Source organism: Thamnophis sirtalis, unplaced genomic scaffold (genome assembly GCF_051295495.1).
Source record: "Thamnophis sirtalis isolate CommonGarterSnake01/CBP01778 unplaced genomic scaffold, rThaSir2_p1.2 scaffold_6, whole genome shotgun sequence".
NCBI lineage: Eukaryota > Metazoa > Chordata > Lepidosauria > Squamata > Natricidae > Thamnophis > Thamnophis sirtalis.
In genome coordinates this window covers 124,844,288-124,868,061 of record NW_028261386.1, presented here as the reverse complement: position 1 = coordinate 124,868,061, position 23,774 = coordinate 124,844,288, and the positions used below count along the sequence as shown (strand labels likewise).

At 39.1% G+C, this 23,774-nt stretch overlaps 1 protein-coding gene across 3 annotated transcripts in view; it reads left to right on the top strand.

The window, feature by feature from the left end:
* The window catches only part of ADGRB3 (adhesion G protein-coupled receptor B3), a 549,324-nt gene that overhangs the window by 170,105 nt on the left and 355,445 nt on the right, over positions 1-23,774 (top strand). For all 3 annotated transcript variants that reach the window (XM_087718921.1, XM_087718919.1, XM_087718920.1), the window contains exons 5-7: positions 2,971-3,135; positions 8,556-8,720; positions 17,457-17,621. In XM_087718921.1, the coding sequence (XP_087575047.1) occupies positions 2,971-3,135; positions 8,556-8,720; positions 17,457-17,621 (495 nt within the window). The remainder of the gene's footprint in view (positions 1-2,970; positions 3,136-8,555; positions 8,721-17,456; positions 17,622-23,774) is intronic.

The window sequence follows — 23,774 nt, the reverse complement described above, 5'->3', positions numbered from 1 at the left end:
GTGGGAAGTATCCCATATTTCTTTTGCTCTTCAATTGTTAATCCCTCCTAGCCACTTTTTAATCTTATCAGATACAGTTATACCAGTCTTAACTTTGCAATCATTTCTAAAATGCTTAAGATAATCCAATCAGAAGAGGGATATGAATTTGGTATTTCCTCCTCCTGTTGTGTAACATATTTTTAGCAGAAACTTTTTCAAGCCCTCTTTGCTTGAAATTGGAGCTCCACTTTGCTAAAAAAAATTCTGTATCTTGTTGCAGTTGGATACTTCAAGCTGTCTGATGGTAGAATTGAATTAGACCAACTTTTATAGCTGCATTTTTTTAAAAAAAAACTTGAATTGCTGCTTCTCATTCAGAAAAATGGAATCCTTGGCAGAGCTTATGCAATAGTTTTTAGAACTGAATACTTAAAATAAATGCCAACATATTTTATAGAGACTGAAGGATTTCACATGGCTGGAGAGATAATTATGAAGTTCATTATTTCATTTACTAATTATCTAAATCATTATTTGAAAGCCAAATACTGCAATCATGCCTTTGAAAAAAAAAAGGTATTAATTAGATTAGTACACTTAAAGGCAAACCAGCTTCATTAATGTTCAAACCTGATTGCATTTATTGAACTTATTAGAACAACAATAAATTCCTTGTTGTCCTCAGAGTGAATGAAAGCAGTTATGGAAAGAATAAAATGGTTAAAAGAAGAGGGATTTTGGCTGGGGACATTGAGACATCTGAACTTATAACTGAAATGCCTCCCATGAAAGTATAAACTAGGATAGTATTTTACATTCTCTGCTCATTTACATGTCTAGTGACATGAGCACCATGTTTTTCAAGGTATAATTCAGACAAAACAATAATGAAATACTAAAGTCTCCAGAATTTATGACTGGAAGTAACTCAATTCCATTTATTGAGTAGGAAAACAAACTCAATGACTACTAACATCATGTTGGTTTATTTCCCACACATATATTTTTCGGCTGATGTTACTATTGATCAGCTGCAGGCATCCTGAACATTATCTGGAAAGCTTTCAGTTATACTTTATTGCTAATAGACAAAGACTGCCTGACAGGTCCAAGGCTAGCAAAAAAAAAATATTGTTGTTCCACCTAAATTGTATTAGCCTACACTTCTGTTTAAGTTTGAACAATTAGCTTCAAGCACTTTTGTCCTGCTTCTCTTGATTGGCTCCAAATAGAACTCAGAGCTTCTATTTCATTTATAGTTTAACTACAATGAAAAGAAAGTATAACACTAAATGGGTAGCTGATGTTTTAATCATGCCTTTTGTTCCTTTTTAGCAGAGTATGATAAATCAGTATTATAATATAGTATAGCATAACTAATCAATCAATCAATCAATCAAAAACATGTAGATTAAGCTTTACAATATAGGACACTCCTGCCTATTGACTAAAACTCCTGGATTTAGAAAACTGGTAAGTTGGAGAGAAAAATACCTTCAACCCAGTGGTGGGTTTCAAAATTTTTTGGAACCTCTTCTGTACGTGTGGCCTGCTTTCCAGGTCCACTGGTGAAACCTCTTCTAACCGGTTCGGTAGATTTGACGAACCGGTTCTATTGAACCAGTGCAAACCGGTAGGAACCCATCTCTGCTTCAACCTGTGAACAACATTTTTGTTGTGGCATTCACTTGTGAGCTTTTACTCTGCATTTTGAAAGAGTGCAAACCAGGTATATATCTATTTCTTGCTGAGACCTAATATTTGTCCCATTATAATTGGACTTACTGATGACTTCTCTTGGCTATGTTAATTGGTTTCATAATACAAATTCTCAGAACTATTTGGAGCAAAGCAGAAACATCAGCAATCGAGGAATAAATGTGCCATTTGTATATGAACACAAGCAAATGAAATTTAGTGTTGAAGCTGGAAATAAGAAAATAATTCATAATTTAAGCTTGATAAATAGACAATGTTTTGTCATAAAGAGATACCTTAGAGTGGAACCAGTTTAGGACTATTTTATGGCACACCTTGGTCATGCTTTGAACTTTTACAAAATAAAGAAATGACATTAATTTTATTGTCATCTGTTTTTTTGAGGCATTTTATTTCGGCTGGGAAAACCCAGTTTTGAAAAGTGTCATACATTAATAAATATTTAAGCATTCCCTCCATTTTGCATAGCCTACTCAAAGATCAATTAGTTCACATTTATATTAAGATGAAACACTTGATGGGGTAAATTTCAAGCTCATCCATCTATCTGATGATAATCAATCTTCTGTACTGTTCAACATACTGTTACAAAATGTGCATTATGTCATTATGGTTTTATAGTATGAAATGACTATTAAGGCTATATTAAAGAAGCCTGTGTTATCGGACCTGTTATTGTTCTAAGAGCACTTATATATGAATGTTACTATTTATTTATTCCTGGTCATTAGTAGAAGTTATGTGTTATTAATCTATTTCAAACATAAGGTGAAACACCACATCCTTGAAACTGTTTAATGATAATATTGATACATTCCTTTCTAGAGGAAAACTCGATTATATGTCTAGAATTACTTTGGCATGTAGATCTGCTGTCTTCGTTGAAATTTATTAAAGTTAATGGCATTCATGAAGTTGTTGGTTGTCTATGATTCTCATAGCTCTCTAAACTAAATTCAGAGGTTATGACTCTGTCCATATTTCAAACCTATACGATCCACAGTATATTAAATTAGATTTCCTTTGGATAACATTAATTCTGGAGTCCTGAGTTGGCTTAATGATCAGTGTTCAAGAGAGCTTTCTTCCATCCAGTACTAACGTGCTCTCTAAGAGCCATTAATCGATATTTGTAAATGGTGGGATGGCTTTTCTTTATCTCATTGATGTTGGCCAAATGCCTCTTATCATTTCCTCTGTTTGTTTTTGAATTCATTTTGTTACTGGTGTTTGTTTTTTTCTTTGTAAAGCCTCTTTGCTTTATTACAGTACATGGAGTTTGGGAGGAATGGTCACCTTGGAGCTTGTGCTCATTCACATGTGGTCGAGGCCAAAGAACTAGAACAAGGTCGTGTACACCTCCTCAGTATGGGGGAAGATCGTGTGACGGACCTGAAACACAGCATAAGCCTTGCAATATTGCCCTGTGCCCGGGTGAGCATGCACAGAAAAACTGTTGTTTTGCTTATGAGGTCTCTCTCCCCCTCCCTCCTTCTCCCTTTCCCTCCTTTCATTCTCTCTCTCTCCCCCCATCCTTCCTCTGTGGCCTACTTTTGTCATTTTCTACACTTACAGCCTAAAAATTGCATGAAGGATTCATTACTGGAGTAAACTGGAGAATTGATTAATACATATGGTTAGAGTTGGACAAGCAACCTTATCTTTGTCCTGAAAACCATTTTGTGCTTCTTGGACCTTAAAATCACATGCTTGGCAATCCTTGGGAAGGCACAGTGAGAACTCAAATTGAGACTCCAAGGACACAAATGTCAAGGCTTTTATCAGCTTCCACCAGATCCCTTGTCCCAAATCAATACAAATCCATCCTTGGGAAAGGAAGATAGCTAGGCATTAACTGCTCTCCAAAAAAAGACTAAAGGGATCCATGGTATATGAATGAAAAATGAAAACTCAGAACAAGAATGGCTTTCTAATCCAGTAACAATCCCCTGTGTACAAAAATGCTATTGTCAGAAAGGCAGCTCTATCCAAGTCTTCCAATGATTCCTCTGCTTCCTTGAATAGAAAGACTAAAATGTGAATAGCTACCGGTAATTTGTTTCATAAACCTGCTCTGTTTGGTTCCTTCAGTAAACCATTGTTTAGCTCAGTGTTTCCCAACCTTGGCAACTTGAAGATGTCCGGACTTCAACTCCCAGAATTCCCAGCCAGCGAATGCTGGCTGGGGAATTCTGGGAGTTGAAGTCCGGACATCTTCAAGTTGCCAAGGTTGGGAAACACTGGTTTAGCTAACCACGTATTGTGAACGCAGTTAGCATATGCATGGGGAGGACTGTCGGATGGTGGAATAGCAGAAATACTTTTGAGCAATTTATAAAATAGCATAACAGAATTTCCAACAAAGTCAAAAATACCTATAGTTTTGCACAAAGTCCCTCTTGGATCTTGGATTAATAAATAATAGATAGATTTATTAATACATTAATAAATTAATTAGATCACAGTGGTTAGAGTGCAGTACTGCAGGCTACTTCTGCTGCCTGCCAGCTGCCTGCAATTTGGCAGGTCAAATCTGACCAGGTTCAAGGTTGACTCCATTCTTCCGAGGTGGGTAAAATGAGGACCCAGATTGTTTGGGGCAATAGGCTAACTCTGTAAACTGATTAAAGAGGGCTGTAAAATAACTTTAAGGCAGTATATAAGTCTAAGTGCTATTGCTGTTGCTATTTACAACAAAAATATTGTGGTTGCTTTTGGGGCAAAATGTAAGGTTAAGTAGATGATGCTGAATCTAATAGCAATAATGACCATTTTAGGAATGGTCAGGTAAGGAACATTTCTTTTTCCATACTACCCAGTGTATTCTCTAGGCATACTTTTCATACTAACATTATTTTAAAACTCTGCATTAGTCTATTTCTATCAGATATTATCAATAATCTAGATGTTAATCCATTTGGTGTGTATTAAATATTATTCAGTTACAGCATTCGATGTGTTTGGATGTGAGGCATGTTACGGAAATGGAAGCAGAGAACCCTTCTGAAGGGATTCAAATTAAATGATTATTTAAGTGAAATTTATGACAACTCTGAATACCGATGTACTGATGAGTAGGATGGTTAGCTGTATCCATATATGCATCTCAGCATGTGTTGTTTTGGGAATGAGCTATTAGGGAGAAAATCTCATCTCTGTGTTTTACTGCCCCAGTGATTTTCCCCTGAAGGAAAACAGAGTAAAACAAAGTAAAGGAAATATTTATAAGAGTGCTCTTGAAATGATGTAGTTTAAGTAGTTAACACTATTAAGCATTGGCAGCAATAATCCCTTCCGTTTAAAAATATCATGTGATAGAGCACCACCATAACCATTTAACAGACACAGCATAAGGAGACACAAATAAAGTATAAAGAGAACAATGTAGTACAAGCCTACAGTATCAAGAAACGTTGGGTGGCCCATTAATTATTCATTTCAACCGATTTCTCAAAGTATAATCATATCTCCTAAATAATGTTATGTTCTGAGTTCATTATTTAGCTTGTCACCTTTCTTGTAATATCATTCCACAATGGCGTTGAACTAGGAATAAATGACAGCTGATGTTTATACAATGTCACCTTTGTATAAAGCTACAAAATAGACTTAATAGATACATTTATTTGGATAGGGTTTTTTTTTTAGTTTTCTAGTCCGGGAAAGTAGACTTTAGTCCACCACAGATGTCTACAATCTGTTGGTTATTTGGGAGACTTTCTTAATAGAAAATAAAAGCCTGCATTCACCTAGTTACTATTGTTTTCTATTATTTTATAATGAAAATGCACTTCCAAGGATGAGACCAGAGATTGGGACATGTCTTATCACTATATCAATGGTGGGTTTCGGAACGTGTTCCAACCGGTACGGTTGGAACGGCCCCGGCAGTGTCCACATGGACGTGCGCAGTGCACGCACACACACGCAGCACACGCCTGCATCTTAGCACCTCCATGAGCCTCTGCGACACTCCAGTTGCTCAACGGAGTGTCGCACAGGCGCTGTATGTGCCATGCACGTGTGAGGAAGTGCTGAAGACTTAAAAGACCGGTAAGAAGCTCGAGCGACGAGTGGGCCCTGCGGTACACCATACCGGAACGGTATCCGCTGCTCCAGGCAGGCTCCGGTACGCCCATACTGGGGCGTACCGCCTGCAACCCACCACTGCACTATATGGTCTGTCTGTGAACTATGTGGTGCATGATGAGGTTTTAATCTGTCTTCTCTGTTTTTTTAATTCTTTATTTTTTATAATTTACTTCTTCTGTAAGTCACCCAGAGTCCTCTGGGATTGGGCGGCCTATAAATCCATTAAATACAATACAATACAATACAATACAATACAATACAAGACAATACAATACAAGACAAGACAAGACAAGACAAGACAAGACAAGACAAGACAATTCTCATAGTTCTCTTTCAGAATGATACTGTGTAAACTGCCTGAGCCTTTCCACTTATCCAGAGTTATTATGCCCAACCACTTAAGTCTCCATGATTAACATAAATGAGGAAAGAGCTTAGTATTTGGATAAAGTACAAATATTTTATATCTTTGAGTAAATATCACATTTTAATTTGTTCCCATGTCATATTTCGTAATGGAAATGGCATTTGCAATTGTAGTACAAACATACCTTCAGGCCCTCTAATCATATTTTGCCTTATTGCACCTGAAAGAGCATTTTACCTTACTCTTGTCCAGTAGGGGATCAGTGATCAGTGACATGCTTCATGCATACTTTATTTGGAACAAAAAAATGTTATAAGGCTCCAGAACTGCTTAGAGGTACTCCTTAGGCTATATGCTTCATATCAAAGACTTCATTTATTGCAAGTGGCCAAAATAGATTTGCTTAGGGATTTAATCAGAGGCACTTAATGTATAACATCTAGTGCCATTGATTAAATCCCTAAGTAAATCTATTTTGGCCATTTGCTATAAATCAAGTCTTTGGTATGAGATAGTACCACCCTATGCTTAGATAGATGTATAGCTCGTTGTGACAGAAGCTCTTGTGCTTTTCACATAGGGAGCTGGGGAACAACCAATCGTTTGCTTGTCATATTCAAAATGTTACTCTTGATGCCTCTGCTGGCTCTTTCATTGGGTACTGTATTCTGCTTCACCCGGAGCATCCCCATTTACTTGTGAATTTGGAATACAATTGAATAGGAAGTTATAAATTTCAAGGCACAAGTGCTCTGCAGTGCTTCAGTTTAGGTTCAGAAGAGATGCTATAGAACAAGAGGGAGCATGAACAAAGCACCTGCCTATGAAAACAGATGTGGTGTGTTTAATATGTCTCAAATAGGTGCTGCATTCACAATCCTGGACTTTCTAAAGCATGCCTTCTGAGTTAAATCTAAAGCATAGCCCATCCCTCTGAAGAGATACTTGGCCATCAGTTCTGACGAGAAATGAATAAGAAAGGATTCCTACACTTATCCAATACCACACCTTCTGGAAACCAAAAGTAGCATCCGAATGAAGTAGAGGCTAGCAAATGTTAAGCGGCTGCATGTAGTCCAAGTTTAAGAACTAGTTAATTCCCATTCCCAAGGTCTGCCCTTAAGTTGCATTTGTATGTAAACTGGGACAGTATTATTGCATCGTATTGAATAAGTAGTTTTGAACTCGAAGCATTGTGTATTTAACCTGAAATATTGTGTATTTAGCTCAAATTTTGCTACAATAGGTTCAATTCTTAAATATGGATCATCCGTAAACAGGGCTTTCTAAATCCCAGGGATATCTGTACAGGTTATGAGTGAAAGTATCTAGAACAGCTCCCCACAATCCTTTGAGCACCAGGGACTGGTTTCGTGGAGAGAGGCTTTTCTGGGGACCAGAGGGGCCGTGGTTTCATGTGCTGCTGTATCCTGTGGATAGAGCTTTCCTTGTTTGTTTGCTGGAATGGTGCCAGTCCATGGACTGGGAGGGGGGGAGTTTGGTGATCCCTGATCTAGAACAAAGTTATCATTATCATCAATAAATATGAATAGGTAAGGAGAGGAGGATGGAATGGAGAGAAAGAGAAGGAGAGAGGGTAGAAAGGGGAAGAGGAAGAACAGGAGTAGGAGAAAGGTACGGGAAGAAGGAAGGGGAAGGAGAGGAGGAAGGAGGAAAGTAGAGGAGGGAGGGAGGGAGAAAGGGAAAGGAAAGGAGGATGGAAGGGAGAGAAAAGGAAGGAGAAAGAGTAGGAAGGGAAAGAGGAAGAGCAGGAGCAAAGGAGAGGTAAGGGAAGAAGGAAGGGGAAGGAGAGGAGGAAGGAAGAAAGTAGAGAAGGGAGAGAGGGTGAAAAGAAAGAGGTAAGGAGAGGAGGTGGGAAAGGAGGAGGAGAGAGGGTAGGAAGGGGAAGAGGAAGAACGGGAGTAGGAGAAAGGTACAGGAAGAAGGAAGGGAAAGGAGAGGAGGAGGAAGGAAGAAAGTAGAGAAGGGAGGGAGGGAGAAAAGAAAGGGAAAATAAGGTGGTGTTACAACAGGAGGAAGGGATGGTAAATAAAGCAACCCAAACAGTATATTATAACCTATCAAATGAAATAATAAATGTATTAGAATGATAAATGTTAAAACACCTGTAACCAAATGACATGCTGTATGTGATGATGGGTTTTTTTTTGTCTGTCTGTGTGTGTGTGTTGTTTTTTTTTATTTTATTATTGTGTGTATGTGTGGTTTATGTAATAAAAAAAATAAATTAAAAAAATATGAATAAATATTAAACTCATGATACAAAAAAGTCCTGCTGCGCTCAATTCCAAATGTAAATTTATAGTCAAAGAAGAAACTCTCTGGGTCGTATAAGGCAAATGGTTTTCATTTCTATTTTGCTCTGTTGCAACAGTTGATGGACAGTGGCAAGAGTGGAGTACTTGGAGTCAATGCTCGGTGACCTGCTCCAATGGCACACAGCAGAGAAGTCGACAATGCACAGCGGCAGCACATGGGGGCTCTGAGTGCAGAGGTCCATGGGCAGAAAGCAGGGAATGTTACAACTCTGAATGTACAGGTACATTACATTCTCTCAATCCCTTCTTATATGGGGGTGGGAAAAGATTGGGTATTATCCTTTATTCTCTGAACAGTCTGGGATGCCACAGAAAGATATTGTTGGGGATACAAGAGATGTTGTTGGGGGTACCAGATTATCTATTATGCTTTTGAGCAGTTTCCAACCTGTGATCTGGGCAATTGAACTGGGTCTTCCATTCCAGTCCTTGGCTAAAATTCCTGCTTCATGTTTAATACACGACAACATCATTCCCCCCCCTTCTGCTCATTTGTATTCATTTTTAGAATACTGGGGGAGAGCAAATAGTAAACATAAAACCATTCTTTCTCAGCCCAACTCACCTCACAGTGTTGTTGTTGTGGGGCAAATAGGAAGAGGAAATAGGAACATATCTTACATATGTTCACTATCTTGAGTTATTTGTAAGAATAATAAAGGTGGGTGAATGAATGAATGAATTAATTAATTAATTAATGAATTAATGAATTAATAAATAGCAGTGTTAAAATAGTGGAAGGGGGAATGACAAGTGATAGGGCCTGAATTTAAGAATGCTTCAACAAGACCAGAGGTGGGTTCCTACCAGTTCGCACCTATTCGGTAGAACCGGTTCGTCAAATCTACCGAACCGGTTAGAAGAGGTTCCACCAGTGGACTCGGAAAGCAGGCCACACCTACAGAAGAGGTTCCAAATTTTTTTGAAACCCACCACTGGTCCTTGGATATGATTATTCTTCACTATTATGCTCATATTTATAAAACTCAGTGCCTCTGTGAAAGGTAAGGATGACTACTGTGTTTGTGGTGCAATCAGAACATTGCGTGTGTTGAAGTTGTTTTAATGCAAACTAAAGATGCCTTTTAAAAAACAAGTTTACATCATATTCTTCTGCATGCCAGTGCTGTGTGTGAGGTAATTTAAGGTGGTTCTGACAAGTGTCATCAGCATCTTCATATCCGGTCACATGGGCGGCAAGCCACTCCCACAAAGGAGGCCACCCCCACAGAGTAGGTTCGAACAATTTTTGAAACCCACCACTGAACAAGACCCATAATAATGAAATGCCTCATTTTGATTAGACTACAGTTTGAGATATTGAATATGCATCTGTTGCAAAACCTTGTGGACACAGGTATCTTGGTATAGTTATCCATCAGATGATATATTGTTTAGATTACTTTAAAGTAGTTAATATCTTGTTAATATCTTGTTTAGATTACTCTGATGAAAGAGAAAGATGCAATCCAAAAATTACTACTGTACAACTCCCAACAATGATTAAGCTGGCTAACTCTGCTGGGAGTTGGAGCCCAACTTCCAAAGGAGACTTGTTTCTCGAGCCAGCTGAAATACATGGAAAACTATTCAAAATAGTTCTAGTTTACCACCAAATTCTTGTCTAGCCTAATGTATACCCCTCCCTCCCTCCACCCTCCCCCGTAACCCCCCTCCTCCCCCCCAACTTCCCAGAACCCGTACACGGTATGGATTTTTAACAAACACAGTCTAAAATCTATTGAGAAAAAAGAAATAAAGAAATTAATGACATCTCTACATTGATCTTAGCTTCTTCTTGCTGAGCTAACTTTAAACAATTTAAATCATTTCTGATCTTAAGCATAGGCTAACTGGAATATCTTGGTCCTATATTTATTTTGTATATAGTCAATCCATTTTTTCCAGTCTCATTTGTATCTCTCATTTGAGTGATCTTTAAGATATGCTGATATTTTAGCCATCTCGGCTAAGTTTGTAACTTTCAATGTCCATTCTTGAGTTGTAGGCCGGTCTTCCTTCTTCCAGTATTGCGCCACCAACAGTCTTGCTGCCGTTATTAGGTGCAGAATCAAGTTAGTGTCTACCACTGTAAAGTCACTACATATACCTAGTAAGAAAAGAAATGGAAAACTATTCAGCAGGTACCGCTAATGCCAAAGATACAGTAACCTTGTTTACCGGGGCCAAGTGCTGAAAACATATATATCATCAAAGTTAAAGTGGTTGCATTGGCTCTTTGGGCATACTTGAAAAACTCTGGCCTTCTAAAGCCCTAAGTGGCTTATTAAGACTAATTTATAGCAGGGAGTTGCACCAAGCTGGATTCGGCTAACCATGAGGAAAGTTTAGCAGAGTCTGACTTGATTAGGTTTTGAACAGTGGTGGGATTCAGCCAGTTCGCACCTATTCGGGAGAACCGGTTGGTAACTTTCTAAGCAGTTTGGAGAACCGGTTGTTGGAAGAAATCTCCGTTTGTTTTTTTCCACTTTACAGGGCTAATCCTGTAAGGAAGGCAGGAAGGAAACATTCTGGTGGTGTTTCTAGCCTAATCTTTATTGCCCTGCTTACAGAAACTGCCTCTCTGGTTAGCCCTTATTACATTGTAACAGCTAAGGTGAAGCATCCATCGACATGAGTGATGTTGAGTTGGCCATGCCCACCCAGTCACATGACCACCAAACCCCACCTACCCTGCTGGTCATTAGGGCAGAGAACCGGTTGTTAAATTATTTGAAACCCACCACTGGTTTTGAATGAGACCATATCACTCTAGGACTGTAGACCAGGCTGAGAATTTGGGTGAGAAAAGAAATCCAAGGGGAACACACAGTTAATTTCCTCTATATTGTTGCCAACCCAACAACATGGATGTCTTTGTTATCACCATGTTCATTTTAAGGGGGAATTTCCCTTTTCCCATATATAAGCTGCATCCTTTTTTGTCGTTGCTTCTTTACAGTTTAATGTTGTTTATAGCAGTTTTAAAATCATCTTCTGCATGAGGTTAAAAAAGAAAGAAAATGTACAGGAAGACATTCTATTTGCCACTTTTTGAAGGCTGCTCGTATGTATTTATAGAACAGACTTTTGTAAAAAGAAAAAGAATATGAGAAAAAGAAAGGCACATTTAAACTCATTTTCTACATGCAGTCATACCTGTCCCAGAAGAAATGTGGGCTGAAGTTTAATCTGTTAAGGGAATCATTTTGTAATAACAGTATATTGCTGAAGTATTTCAAAGTTCAGAAACTTTAAATGATCTTTCTGGAATGTCTCTTAATCCTGGAGACTGGCAGCTTTTAATTGCTCTTTAAAAGAATTATTGCATAATAAGCTAAGAAAATGAGAATTTTAAATTACCATAATTTAAAATTTTTAATACTTGCATTTTGCTAAATGCTTCCAATATTGTCAAAATAATTTGCCTTCTCCTAATTCTAGCATAGTTAAAGTTTCTCTGTTTATTTTGTTTTTCCCTTCATTTTTTTTTTTTAAAAATCATTTGGTTTAAACACTTTATACTCTCCATACAATTCACATGTAATCTACTCTTTTTAATTAACTTGTTTGCATTATGAATAGCTTCATGTAGCTTCAGTTCAGTTTCTTTTGCTTTAAATTTGCAACAAGTCTTATGCCAGATAATAAAATTCCATTTTGATTATGCGCTTTCTGGTTTGGTTGAGATGAAAAACATTTAATTCCAAAATATCTTTGCTGAACAGTTTATAATAAGTTTAGTAGATAAATAATTATGTTATGGACCCAGCCCTTAAGACCTGGCTAGCCCGTCAGGCCTGGGGATAAAGCTAATTTGTCCCCACCCGAATGATGAATGAATGTTGCTTACTATTTTACTTCTATGTATTGTTTGTGTCTATTGTCTGTACCCTCCCTTCCTTATTTTATGTAAGCCGCCCTGAGTCCCCTCAGGGAAAAGGGCGGCCTATAAATACTAATAAAATAATAAATAAAAATAATAATAAAAAAATAATTATTGGCTAGACTAGTTAATTTGAGACATAGTTATAGCAGTACATTTATAGTTTACTAGTACTTACCACCTCTCTCTCTCTTCCTCCCTCTTCCTCCACCACTTTCTACATAGTTTTTTACTTCTATTTTTTTTTTTTTTTACTTTCAAAATTATGCATATACGTGACCCGAATTTCCTTGCTGCAGATTTAACTTCAGCACAAAGCTAGGCTTCCAGAATCTTACCTGCAAGAAAAGGAAGCATTTTGCCAGTTGTTTTTATTCCGATGCTTTTATTTGTAGTAAATCCTTGTGTTTGAGATTTTTGGATTGTCCGTTTATTAAAGGAAGCATAGAAGAAGAAGCCTGTTTGGAGCAGAGGGAATTAAGCACATTTGGATCACTCCGTAATATGTAAGGAGGAAAGAAGAGGATTTGAGGAATGCAATATATGAAATCCCCAAAGGAGAGGGATCTATGCCAGCTCTCGCCTTTTCTTTCGCTGTCTTCTCTTATTTATGTGGGTTTTTTTTTTTTTGGCACGTCTGAGTTGAATTTTTCTCCCTCGCTCACTAGCACTAGGAAAAAGGATGAGTACAAAAGACTGGATAGAGGAAACATCTGGGGATTACAACTATTGCTTTCACAGGCTTGTTGTTTTTTCTCCTTTTCCAAGTCTAAGTTAGAAATGTATTCAAGTCAGCTCTTTGTAACTTGTCAGGTTGTGATCACACTTAAAAACTGAAGATGGGCAGAGCAGCAAAGGCAGGAATAACAGCTTCCTTTCAAACCTGCTTCCCAATTGTCTCTACCAAGGACAGAGAAGGTTAATTTGGACCTGGGACAGATAGTGCAACTGATGCACCTTAATTCTGCAATAGTCAGCAAGATTTTAATTTGGAAACTGCACAATAACTTACATTTCATTTCATTTAATAAGAATTTACATTTAAGAGCTGTGGTGGCGCAGTGGTTAGAATACAGTATTGCAGGCTAACTCTGCCGACTGCCAGGAGTTCAATCCTAACCACCTTGAGGTTGACTCAGCCTTCTATCCTTCCAAGGTGGGTAAAATGAGGGCCCAGATTGTTGGGGGCAATATACTGACTCTGTAAACCCCTTAGAGATGGATTTAAAGCACTATGGAGCAGTATATAAGTTTAAGTGCTATTGCTATTTAAACGATGGTATCATCATGATGATTTTTTTAAAGTATTCTACCCAATAATGGCTATTTTTATTTATATTTCCTCCCCAAATACCCAGATTTGAAACATTCAGCACAAGAGCTGTAGTACATAACAAAGATGCTTAATCCAAAGGGAAAACATTAGTCTGAGATCATGTCAGTTTGCTTAAAAATGCAAGCAGAACAAAATTCTCTAGGGTCGGTACTCACAGCCTTGTCTATGTGCTGCTCTGAATAATATATGTTGACATAAGCAACGTGAAAAGGGATCTTTGGGTGGGTGTTGGTTCCTTTGCAAGCAGAGAGTGGTTTGAAAAGCAAATCACCCCATGTCCTCAAACTGCAAAAAGAGGTGGAGTGAATTGGAAAAAGCCACTCTATTGATGGGGATATTATGAATTCCCTTATGTGGAATTTATAAGGGCCTGCGAAGAATTTGGCCCTCTGCTTTCAATGCCTCATGATGTCCCGAGGTGATGGTGAATTACAGCAGTGTGAGGCATCCTTTTTATAAAGCTTTCAGTCTTGCTTTCTGTCAGCTTCATAATCTTATCGGTATAAGGTGGATCCCCTCTTTATCAGCTGCAGTTATGTCGACATTTATGTGAAAATAGGGACACGGTCAGTGGTGGGTTCTGTTGTGATTGGCTAGAGCCTTTGGAGCTGTTATCAGACTCTGACAGCAAGGGGGCTTATGAGTCATACTTGGAAGAGGAGGAGGGCTCTGGACAGGGGTCTGACTCCGAGCAGAGCTCAGAGAGACGAGTTGGTCCCCAGGAACTGACTGAGCCTTGGATCAGTGGAGAGGACATAAGAGAGACTGAGCCTTGGATCAGTGGGGAGGAGACAAGAGAGGCTGAGCAAGAACCCTCCTGCGAGTCTTTTCGGGATGCACGTAGGAGAAGAGCTGACTGACGTAAGGCACAATTGAGGACTCATAGGAGGTGATTACACCCAGCTGTTGCTCGGTAGAGGCTTCTCTTATGGATAAAAGGACTGATGGTGCCACGCCCTGGTTGCAGAAGTCAATGTTCATTGATCCTAGGTCGTGGTTTATTTGTGAGAGACACTTGGAGAAGTGATTTGCTTTCTGTAACCTTGATTCGAAGAGACACTTGGAGAAGTGCTTTGTGTTCTTTTTGTACACCTTGTTTTGCCGTAAGAGAGATTTGTTTTGCATTCCATTATCTTCAAGCAGAGACTTTATTTAGGTTTATTTTGGGCTCGCAGCCAGTTTGAGCTGAGGACTGATAAAGTGAGTTCCTTTTAAGTTTGTCTGCCTGTCGTCTGTTAACAAGCGAAGGAGGGGGGGGGCTGAACAGGTTTTGACTCCCGTCGCAAATGGTACGCTTCGCATAGGGTCGGGCGTCCCCGTCGGGCATTGCACTGCGCATGCATGCACATGCTGCCGCCCTGCAACACCCAGCTGCTTGGCAGAGGTCGCGCAGGCGCTGGCTGCTGTGCGCGCATGCGCAATAGGCCCAGTTGCTTCAAAAACAGGTAAGGAACGCGGGCAGGCGGGTGGGCCAAATGAGCCACTGTATCGGTACGGTGGCCACTGCTCCCAGCTAATACCAGTGTGGCCATACAGGGCTGTACCACCTGGAACCCACCACTGGACACAGTGGCTCAGTTGCTAAGACACTGAACTCCTCAATCAGATCATGCCGACCACACAACCAGAGATGTCTTCGGACAGTGCTGGCTCTTCAGCTTTGAAACGGAGATGAGCACCACCCTCTAGAGTTGGGAACGACTAGCACATATGTGCAAGGGGAACCTTTACCTTTACCTTATTTTCTAAATAGTGGCTGTAAAGTAAATAGCATAAAACTGCACTGGAACAAAATCCTGTGTGAGGTTGTAAAGAACGCCAGGACATAAAAGAGCTGAGGTGGCGCAGTGGGTAGAGTGCCACTAGCTGACTGCTAGTTCAGCAGTTCAGTGGTTCAAATCTCACCGGCTCAGGGTTGACTCAGCCTTCCATCCTTCCGAGGTGGGTAAAATGAGGACCCAGATTGTTGGGGGCGATATGCTGACTCTGTAAACCTCTTAGAGAGGGCTGAAAGCCCTATGAAGTGGTATATAAGTCTAACTGCTATTGCTATTGGCTATAACTCCTCCTCCTCCTCAGTCCCGGGGACACCTTCAGTTGAGTGGGGACACCTTCAACCCACTGAAACCTTCAATTGACAGCTCCATCTGTTATAATGCCAGCAGTGGATGAAAGGGAGACTTTAGCTGATTGACGTGCCTGCAGTGGGCATTTCTCAAAAATTACGTTTTCCCGTTGCTCTGTGACAAGACATCGCAGCAAAATCTGCTGGAAATATCTGGATGCCATGGTGGCAATCACTACAGCAGCAGCACCTCCCCCTCCCTTCATAAAAACCAGTTTTTCCTGCTAGGGATGGCAGGTAGAGGGCAGCACAACATCATTTTAACTGGCCCCTTATCAACTTCCAGGGATTAATACTGCACTGCTAAATGCCTTCTGAATATAGTAGTACTTTTAACGTTGCTTCACTTTCCTTTTAGGTGAGTTTAATGTGCTACTCATTTGCTAACGTTTTATTTTACTATTTTATTTTATTATTTCACTATTTATCAATTAAGGGCAGCTGCTATTCAGAACTGAAGGGAAGGGCAAAAATCTATGAAACCTGCCTCCTACTGAGAATATTAAAAAAAAAAATCCACCCTATGACACATTTCAAGAATAGCTTTTTGCTGCAAAGTCATAATTCTTCCAAGGATTAGAAACTGTTTATTAATGAAGCTTTTTTTTCCTAAATGGAAGAATTCCTGGGGTGATATTTGAAAGGTTAAGTTGACGAGAATTGTTCTGTAAGCTGAAGCCAAAGTGGCAAATGAGAATCCTTTTTTCTACCATTAAAGTCTAAAGTTTCTTTCCTTGTCTTTTATTTTTTAATTTGATTTGGTGGTAGTATTAATAAAAAAAATATAGTGAGAACTTTACAGTAGATGAACACAAGAGATATTGAAGAATATATAAAAATAAATTGTTTGTATTGTACTGCAACATCACAATAGCTGTGTAAATGGTAACTGGCAATTATTTAAAATATTACATATTTATATGTTACAATCACACTGTGAAAATGAGGCTGCCATCAATATATATTCACAGTGCAATCCAATGCATGTCTATTTAGGAATAACTTCTACTGAATTCAGTGTTATTGCCCATTCTGGATATTTTCTGGTTATTGGTTACTAGTTACTGTATTTTCAACCATGGTCACCTCTCTTTGCTCTTACAATATGGACAAAACTATATCGTATTTAAGTTTATTTACTGGCTAGATTCAAGCAAATTGCTCTCTCTCTCGCACTGAACTGAAATGTATGCTTAAGAGCATACATAAATGTATGCTTAAGAGCCGAGGTGGCACAGTGGTTAGGGTGCAGTACTGCAGGCCACTTCAGCTGACTGTTATCTGCAGTTCAGCGGTTCTAATCTCACCGGCTCAGGGTTGACTCAGCCTTCCATCCTTCCGAGGTGGGTGAAATGAGGACCCAGACTGTGGGGGCAATATGCTGACTCTGTAAACCGCTTAGAGAGGGCTGGAAGCCCTATGAAGCGGTATATAAGTCTAACTGCTATTGCTATTGCTATTAACTTTGGCTAGCTTCTGCCCATTCTGGATATTTTTTTCAACTAACTTTGCTATGTCTTTTTTAAGTGACTGCTTTACCCATTTTAGTGGGTTTGTTTGTAATAGCTACTGTTATGGGATCTAACTATTATATATTTTTCTCTCTCCAGCTAATGGTCAATGGAATCACTGGGGCCATTGGAGTGGGTGTTCCAAGTCTTGTGATGGTGGTTGGGAGAAGAGAATAAGGATATGCCAAGGTGCAGCTACTACTGGGCAACAGTGTGAAGGAAGCGGAGATGAGGTTAGACGGTGTAGTGAACAGCGATGCCCAGGTAAGTAGCAGGTATGTGTAGAGTGTGGTTTAATATGGCTTTCAGGTTTAACATAACCACATCTAGGATTTAAAATAAAGATGAAACACATCAGGAATAAGCCCAAAGATGACACATAACTGTATCCCTCATAAATTAATTAAGTTTGATACATGATGACTTTTTAATACTCAGCACTAGTATTAAAAGTAGATGAAATTTGAAATGCTGATTTGCATTAGTTACAACTGTTTGTTACAAAGTTGCTACTCTAAATTCTACTCTTAATTGCATATAATCATCATAAGTAGAAACAACAAACTGGGTAAGGACTTGAAGTCTTCATTAAGAATTAGAAACATTTCTAACTCCAAGTCTTCATTTCTAATAAAAACATTGGGTTTTTATTTTTTGGGGTACTGCTGATAAGAGGAATGGCTGTGTTTATTGTTTAATGTTATATGGCCCCGGTTATGCACAGTATATATGTGACTGTACGAAAATGAAAATGGAAAATAAAAACACATTTACATAAAGAATTAGAAACATTTCAGTGTGAAAGGCAATCACTCAACAAGTTTCGGAGAATTTATCAGATTCTGCTGATCTCACAGCACCTCTGCCATTGAATTATAGCCCACCCTTTTCATTTGCAGTGAAATAATGAAAACTGCAGAAGAAAAATCTTAATATAAGGTAAAACTGGTTCATAAAATTACATTGACATCTCATTTGCCTTATTAGAACTTAAATACATGCTGCTTATTACAACCCTGTGTGTGTCTACTAAGGACTAAGGCCATTTAACGAAATTTAGTCTTAGGAAAGTTTGTGTAGGATTGCAGTCTATTTCTTTGGTTGAAATAAATGAAAATGTATAAAATGTACTTAGCTTGAGTACAGTCTCTTCTCTGTACTCCCAAGATAATTACAGAATCTTTCTCTTTGCAAACAGAGGAAGGACAAAGGTTCATTCAATCATCTGAAATAATAATTGGACAAAATTAATTGATGTCTTTCTATTCCTCTTTTTTTTTTGCATTTAGCAAATTAGTTCCGTTATGTAATTGTTATGTATTTTAGCTTGATATTTTAAATGCTATGCTTTCATTTTATGTATCTTAGTATCTTCATTATACAATATATTTCATTATCATGACAATAGACGACAAACCCTCCTTAATTATACAAACACAAATATGGAGTAAACTAACAAAGAAGAGGCCATTATGGATGGCTTAGTATGTAATTTCAAGATCTTTGTGAATATCTAAGGTAATTTCACTGGGATTGATTCCCCCACACCCTCACCCCCAGGCAAGCACAGAGTCAAGACTAGATAGTGATTTATTCTCTGTTCCTGCTCATAGAGATGTATCTAAGGCTATCCAAGTAGTGAAATAGGCTAGATCTGTATATTTCTCCTCCCTTTCTAACCTTTCTCCTTCACGTGGTGAAATCACACGAAGTCCCGGAAAGTCTGCTAGACATTAATAAGCAACCATCTATCTAAATTCAGCATAAGTTGCAGAAGATGCTAAAGCCTTTGGAGAACCTAATGAGAAACCTGCAGGGTCAAAATTATTCCACAGTTTAATTGTCCAGTGGACCCTGAATCTACATGTTCATGCCCTTTTATTCCTAGTGTTACTATCTGTCACTAAAAAGCTTGCTTTGAAACAACATATAAGCTGGTGGGATAATCAGCCATGATGGAGATCAGAGCTGCAAAGTGAAATGGGAGAAAGAGCCTAATCTTACTCTGCTCTTTCATGGTAGAACCTTCTCCATACAAAGTCAACATTATGGAATACGAAAGATGCATGGCTGTTCCAATAGAATTGGGGATCCAGCATCTATCAACTGTTGATTGGACCACTTCTGAACATTTTTTTAAAAAATTATTTACTAGCAATTCAATGCAAATCCATGGCATTGTACCAAACAGTCAACAATAAAACATCAAAAATCCATCCGAATAGCTCCAACAATTGTACCTCTAGCTTCTCCTTTAAAAGCCTTTTATGTCAGAGATAATTACAGCAATAAAAATGTAATTACATATGCAGATATGGTTCGCTCAGATTCTATGAATTAACTAAAAACACAGCAAGAACTCCTTAGTGAAAGCTGGAATATACCATGGCTCATATACTTTCAAATTGTCAGAAGAATAAAATCAAATTTCAAGAATGGAGGAGGGAAAAAGAATGTTTGTTTTTTTCCTGGAAGTTTATTATCAAAGAACTACCATCTTCAGCTATGTTGCCTCCTCTTTACTCCATCTCCTTGCTCACGGTTGGTGGCATGCTGAAGAATATTGGAAAGCCTTTTTCTTGGTTCAGGTACAAATACTACAGCTTCATTGTGATTCTCAGCCCTCAGGCGAGGAATAGAGCTCTTCCATTTGCAACTCAATCTCTAAATCAAAGACAGACAATCTGATGTCCTTCAGATATTTTAGGATATTATATCTAACTAACTGGGAATTATAAGAACCATACTGCAACTTATGGTTGAAACCTTAGATTGCCTTTTTCTTGCCTAGGTTAACAAATAATTGCACATTTGGATGGTAAGTGATTTACTGCATAATATCCAAGACAGAGAGAATGTTGACATGTTTGGCCAGTCCATCAAGGTCTCTTGTGATTGAGACACAGCTGTGACAGAGGATAACTGCTATCTCCTATAGCTCCAGTTCAGGGGTGGGTTTCTTGCCCCGTTCCAACCAGTTCGGTTGGAACGGGGCCGGCGGCGTCCTCGTGCACGCGCGCAGTGCACGCATGCGTACTAGCATCTGTGCGATGCTCCAGCTGCTCATGGAGGATCGCGCAGGCGCTGTATGCATCCTGCACAATCGTGGAAGCGCAGAACTTGTCAAAACTGGGTAAGGAGCGTGGGCGGGCGGGTGGGCCCTTCGCTGTTCCCGGAAGTTATTTACTTCTAGGTTCGCCGACCAACTGGTTCGCGGGGACCGCCGCGAACCGGTTGAAACCCACCCCTGCTCCAGTTCCATGTAGTTAATACCTGGTTCTTGTTTGTGTGCCATGGTTCTTCCTGGGCATAGAATGTTTAATGTGAGATGGCTCACCTTGGATGAGAATGTTAGCCAACTCAAATACCATAAGGCTATCTAAACCAATATAACCAATAGGCAAACATTTGATCAAGTCTGGATCATTGCCTATGGGGGAAAGGTAAACTCCTATCATGGGATAAGACTCTTCCATTGTTTATCCAACTGTATTTATTGAAGGATGCTCTATGGAGAGCAAATGAAGACCTGCAGAGAGAGAAAAGAATTAGCAATGATATACAGGAGATATATTCCTTAATCCTGGAATTTTAGAACAAGAGCACACACCCTTTTCCTACAAGCAACCACCTTTGGGGTGAAGAAGGAACCTGTACCCTACTCACAATGGCTTGACAAAAACATAAGCTAAATCTGATTTAATTTTAACTGCATTTAAGTATATTTATTAAAAATTAATTAAATGTTTTATCCTCTATTATTTTGATAATGGTTACATCAAAAAAGTATTATTATTATTTTTTGAACACCAGTATCTTTTATTATTATGACAAATGTTTACTGCTGGTCAAAAATTATTTGAGGGCTCTGGCTGGTTGCACCCAAAGCTTAGAAGAAGATCCAAAGTTTAAGGAAACTAGATTTTTGGTCCTTTTTCAAGGTTTTGTCTCCTTGCTTGTTTATGTTGTTAAAGCCAGTTTTCTTTCTGGTCTTGGAAATCATGTCCAGTTCAGGAAATACTACACATACAGAAACCCAGTGTTTCTGCAAAGCATCCCTCATGCTTTAATTCTTGCTCGTTTTGTTCTTAGAGGATGCATGCGGAAGCTACCCTCTGCCCTAGGTTTTCAGCCAGCTTTATATCATTGAAAACACACTGGTTCCCTCTTGCCCTCATGCTAAGCTACAAGAAACATAATACAAAAGGGTTGACAAGGTCAGAGCATGCAACTCTTGATTAAGAACTAGAGGCTTCTGTAGAAGAGGCTTCTGTAGACAGACTTCCCCGACTTCTGTGCTCCAGGCGCATTTCCCACTGGCGATGCGTAGCCCTTGGAGATTGCGGCAGATTCTTTGCAATGCTGGCGGCTTGTTGCTCTCCATGCATAAAGCTTGCAACTGGAAAGTATTTATGAATGTTTGGAGCAGAGATGAAATGGATGTAGGTGGTGACTGCAGTTGGTTCCCTGTTTGAGGGCTATAGAATACCAAGGAAAAGATTTTACAGTGATAAAAGAAAAAGAAGATGCCACAGTGTTTATATATGACAAAGTGTAGGTGGAAAGGCAAACTGAAGACAGTTGTATCAGTTTTGGTTCGTTGGTTTGTGTCAGTTTTGGTTTGTACTGCTCCTTTGACCTGACTTCCTCCTTGCTCTTTCCTGGCACACTAGATCCTTGGAGTGGAATTTGGTATTGGGTGCATAGTTTTGGAAGTGCCAAGGCAAAATTCTTCTAAGGCTTCTAAAGTCCTTAAATTCTTATTTAGATTTTGGAAAGCGTCTCTTTTACGCAACGTGCTCCCAAATGTGCAAAGAAGCCCCACCCTTGCCTCCAGAAGTTGTAAATGCTCCAACACTGGAAGTTTTTTAGAAGATGTTGGATAACCATTTGTCTGAAGTGGTGTAGGGCTTTCTGCCTAATCAATATACTGTATATCAGATATACACTATAATGTACTATCTCTGATTATGGTGCATGTTATGCCTGGAACAGAGAAGTAAGGTATGTAAAAGGCAAAATTCTTCTAAGGCTTCTAAAGTCTTTAAATTCTTATTTAGATTTTGGAAAGAGTCTCTTTTACGCCACATGCTCCCAAATGTGCAAAGAAGCACCACCCTTGCCTCCAGAAGTTGTAAATGCTCCAACACTGGAAGTCTTTAAGATGTTGGCTAACCATTTGTCTGAAGTGGTGTAGGGTTTCTGCCTAAGCAGGGAGTTTTACTAGAAGATCTTCATGGTCCCTTCCAACTCTGTTATCCTATCCTATAGCAATAGCAGTTAGACTTATATACCACTTCATAGGGCTTTCAGCCCTCTCTAAGCGGTTTACAGAGTCAGCATATCGCCCCCCACAGTCTGGGTCCTCATTTCACCCACCTCGGAAGGATGGAAGGCTGAGTCAACCTTGAGCCGGTGAGATTAGAACCGCTGAACTGCAGATAACAGTCAGCTGAAGTGGCCTGCAGTACTGCACTCTACCCACTGCACCACCTCGGCTCTTTTGCTCCTTTGACCTGACTAGCCTATCCTATCCCCTCCTCTCTTATCCAATCTTATCCTATCCTATCCTATCCTATCCTATCCTATCCTATCCTATCCTATCTCTTCCTATCCTATCCTATCCCTTCCTATCCTATCCTATCCTATCCTATCCTATCCTATCCTATCCCTTCCTATCCTATCGTATCTTAGCCTATCCTATCCCCTCCTCTCTTATCCAATCTTATCCTATCCTATCCTATCCTATCCTATCCTATTCTATATCAGTATAATCAATATACTCTATATCAGATATACACTATAATGTACTATCTCTGATTATGGTGCATGTTATGCCTGGAACAGAGAAGTAAGGTATGTAAAATTCACTCTCTGGGAGCCAGAGGGATGCCCCCCCCACCGCAATGACAAGATAAATTAGACATTGGATTGCCTCTCCTCCCTCTAATCCAGCCTTGGAGTTGGAAGTCTGTGTTGAGTACTTTGGTCTTGTGGCTGATCTGAGGTTATGGGCAGTGATATTTCACTAGATCTTTGTAGCTCTGAGGCAGTCTGGCTGTCCTAAGTAATTTTATATTATTTCAATAACTTTTCTGAATATATTCCTTTCTGAATTAAACCACCTAATAAAACATATTTTTTTTCAGAAACTGACAAGGGCATTCCAACCAAACAGTAGGATTGCTTTTCCTGTAGTTTAGCCATATTCCTGAAAATTCATTTTTTTCCCCAATGTCCTCTTTGCTCCAGAAGTGGATAGATTCTAGAACTTCTGAAATATATCTGCTGTCATCCCCAGAGAGCATCATCCCATGTGAAGAAAATCAGAAAAAAATAAATAAGGCTCCAACATAATTCCAGACTGAATATAGTCATTTTAGCTCATAGCTATTTTGCCTATAATTCTTGGGTAAA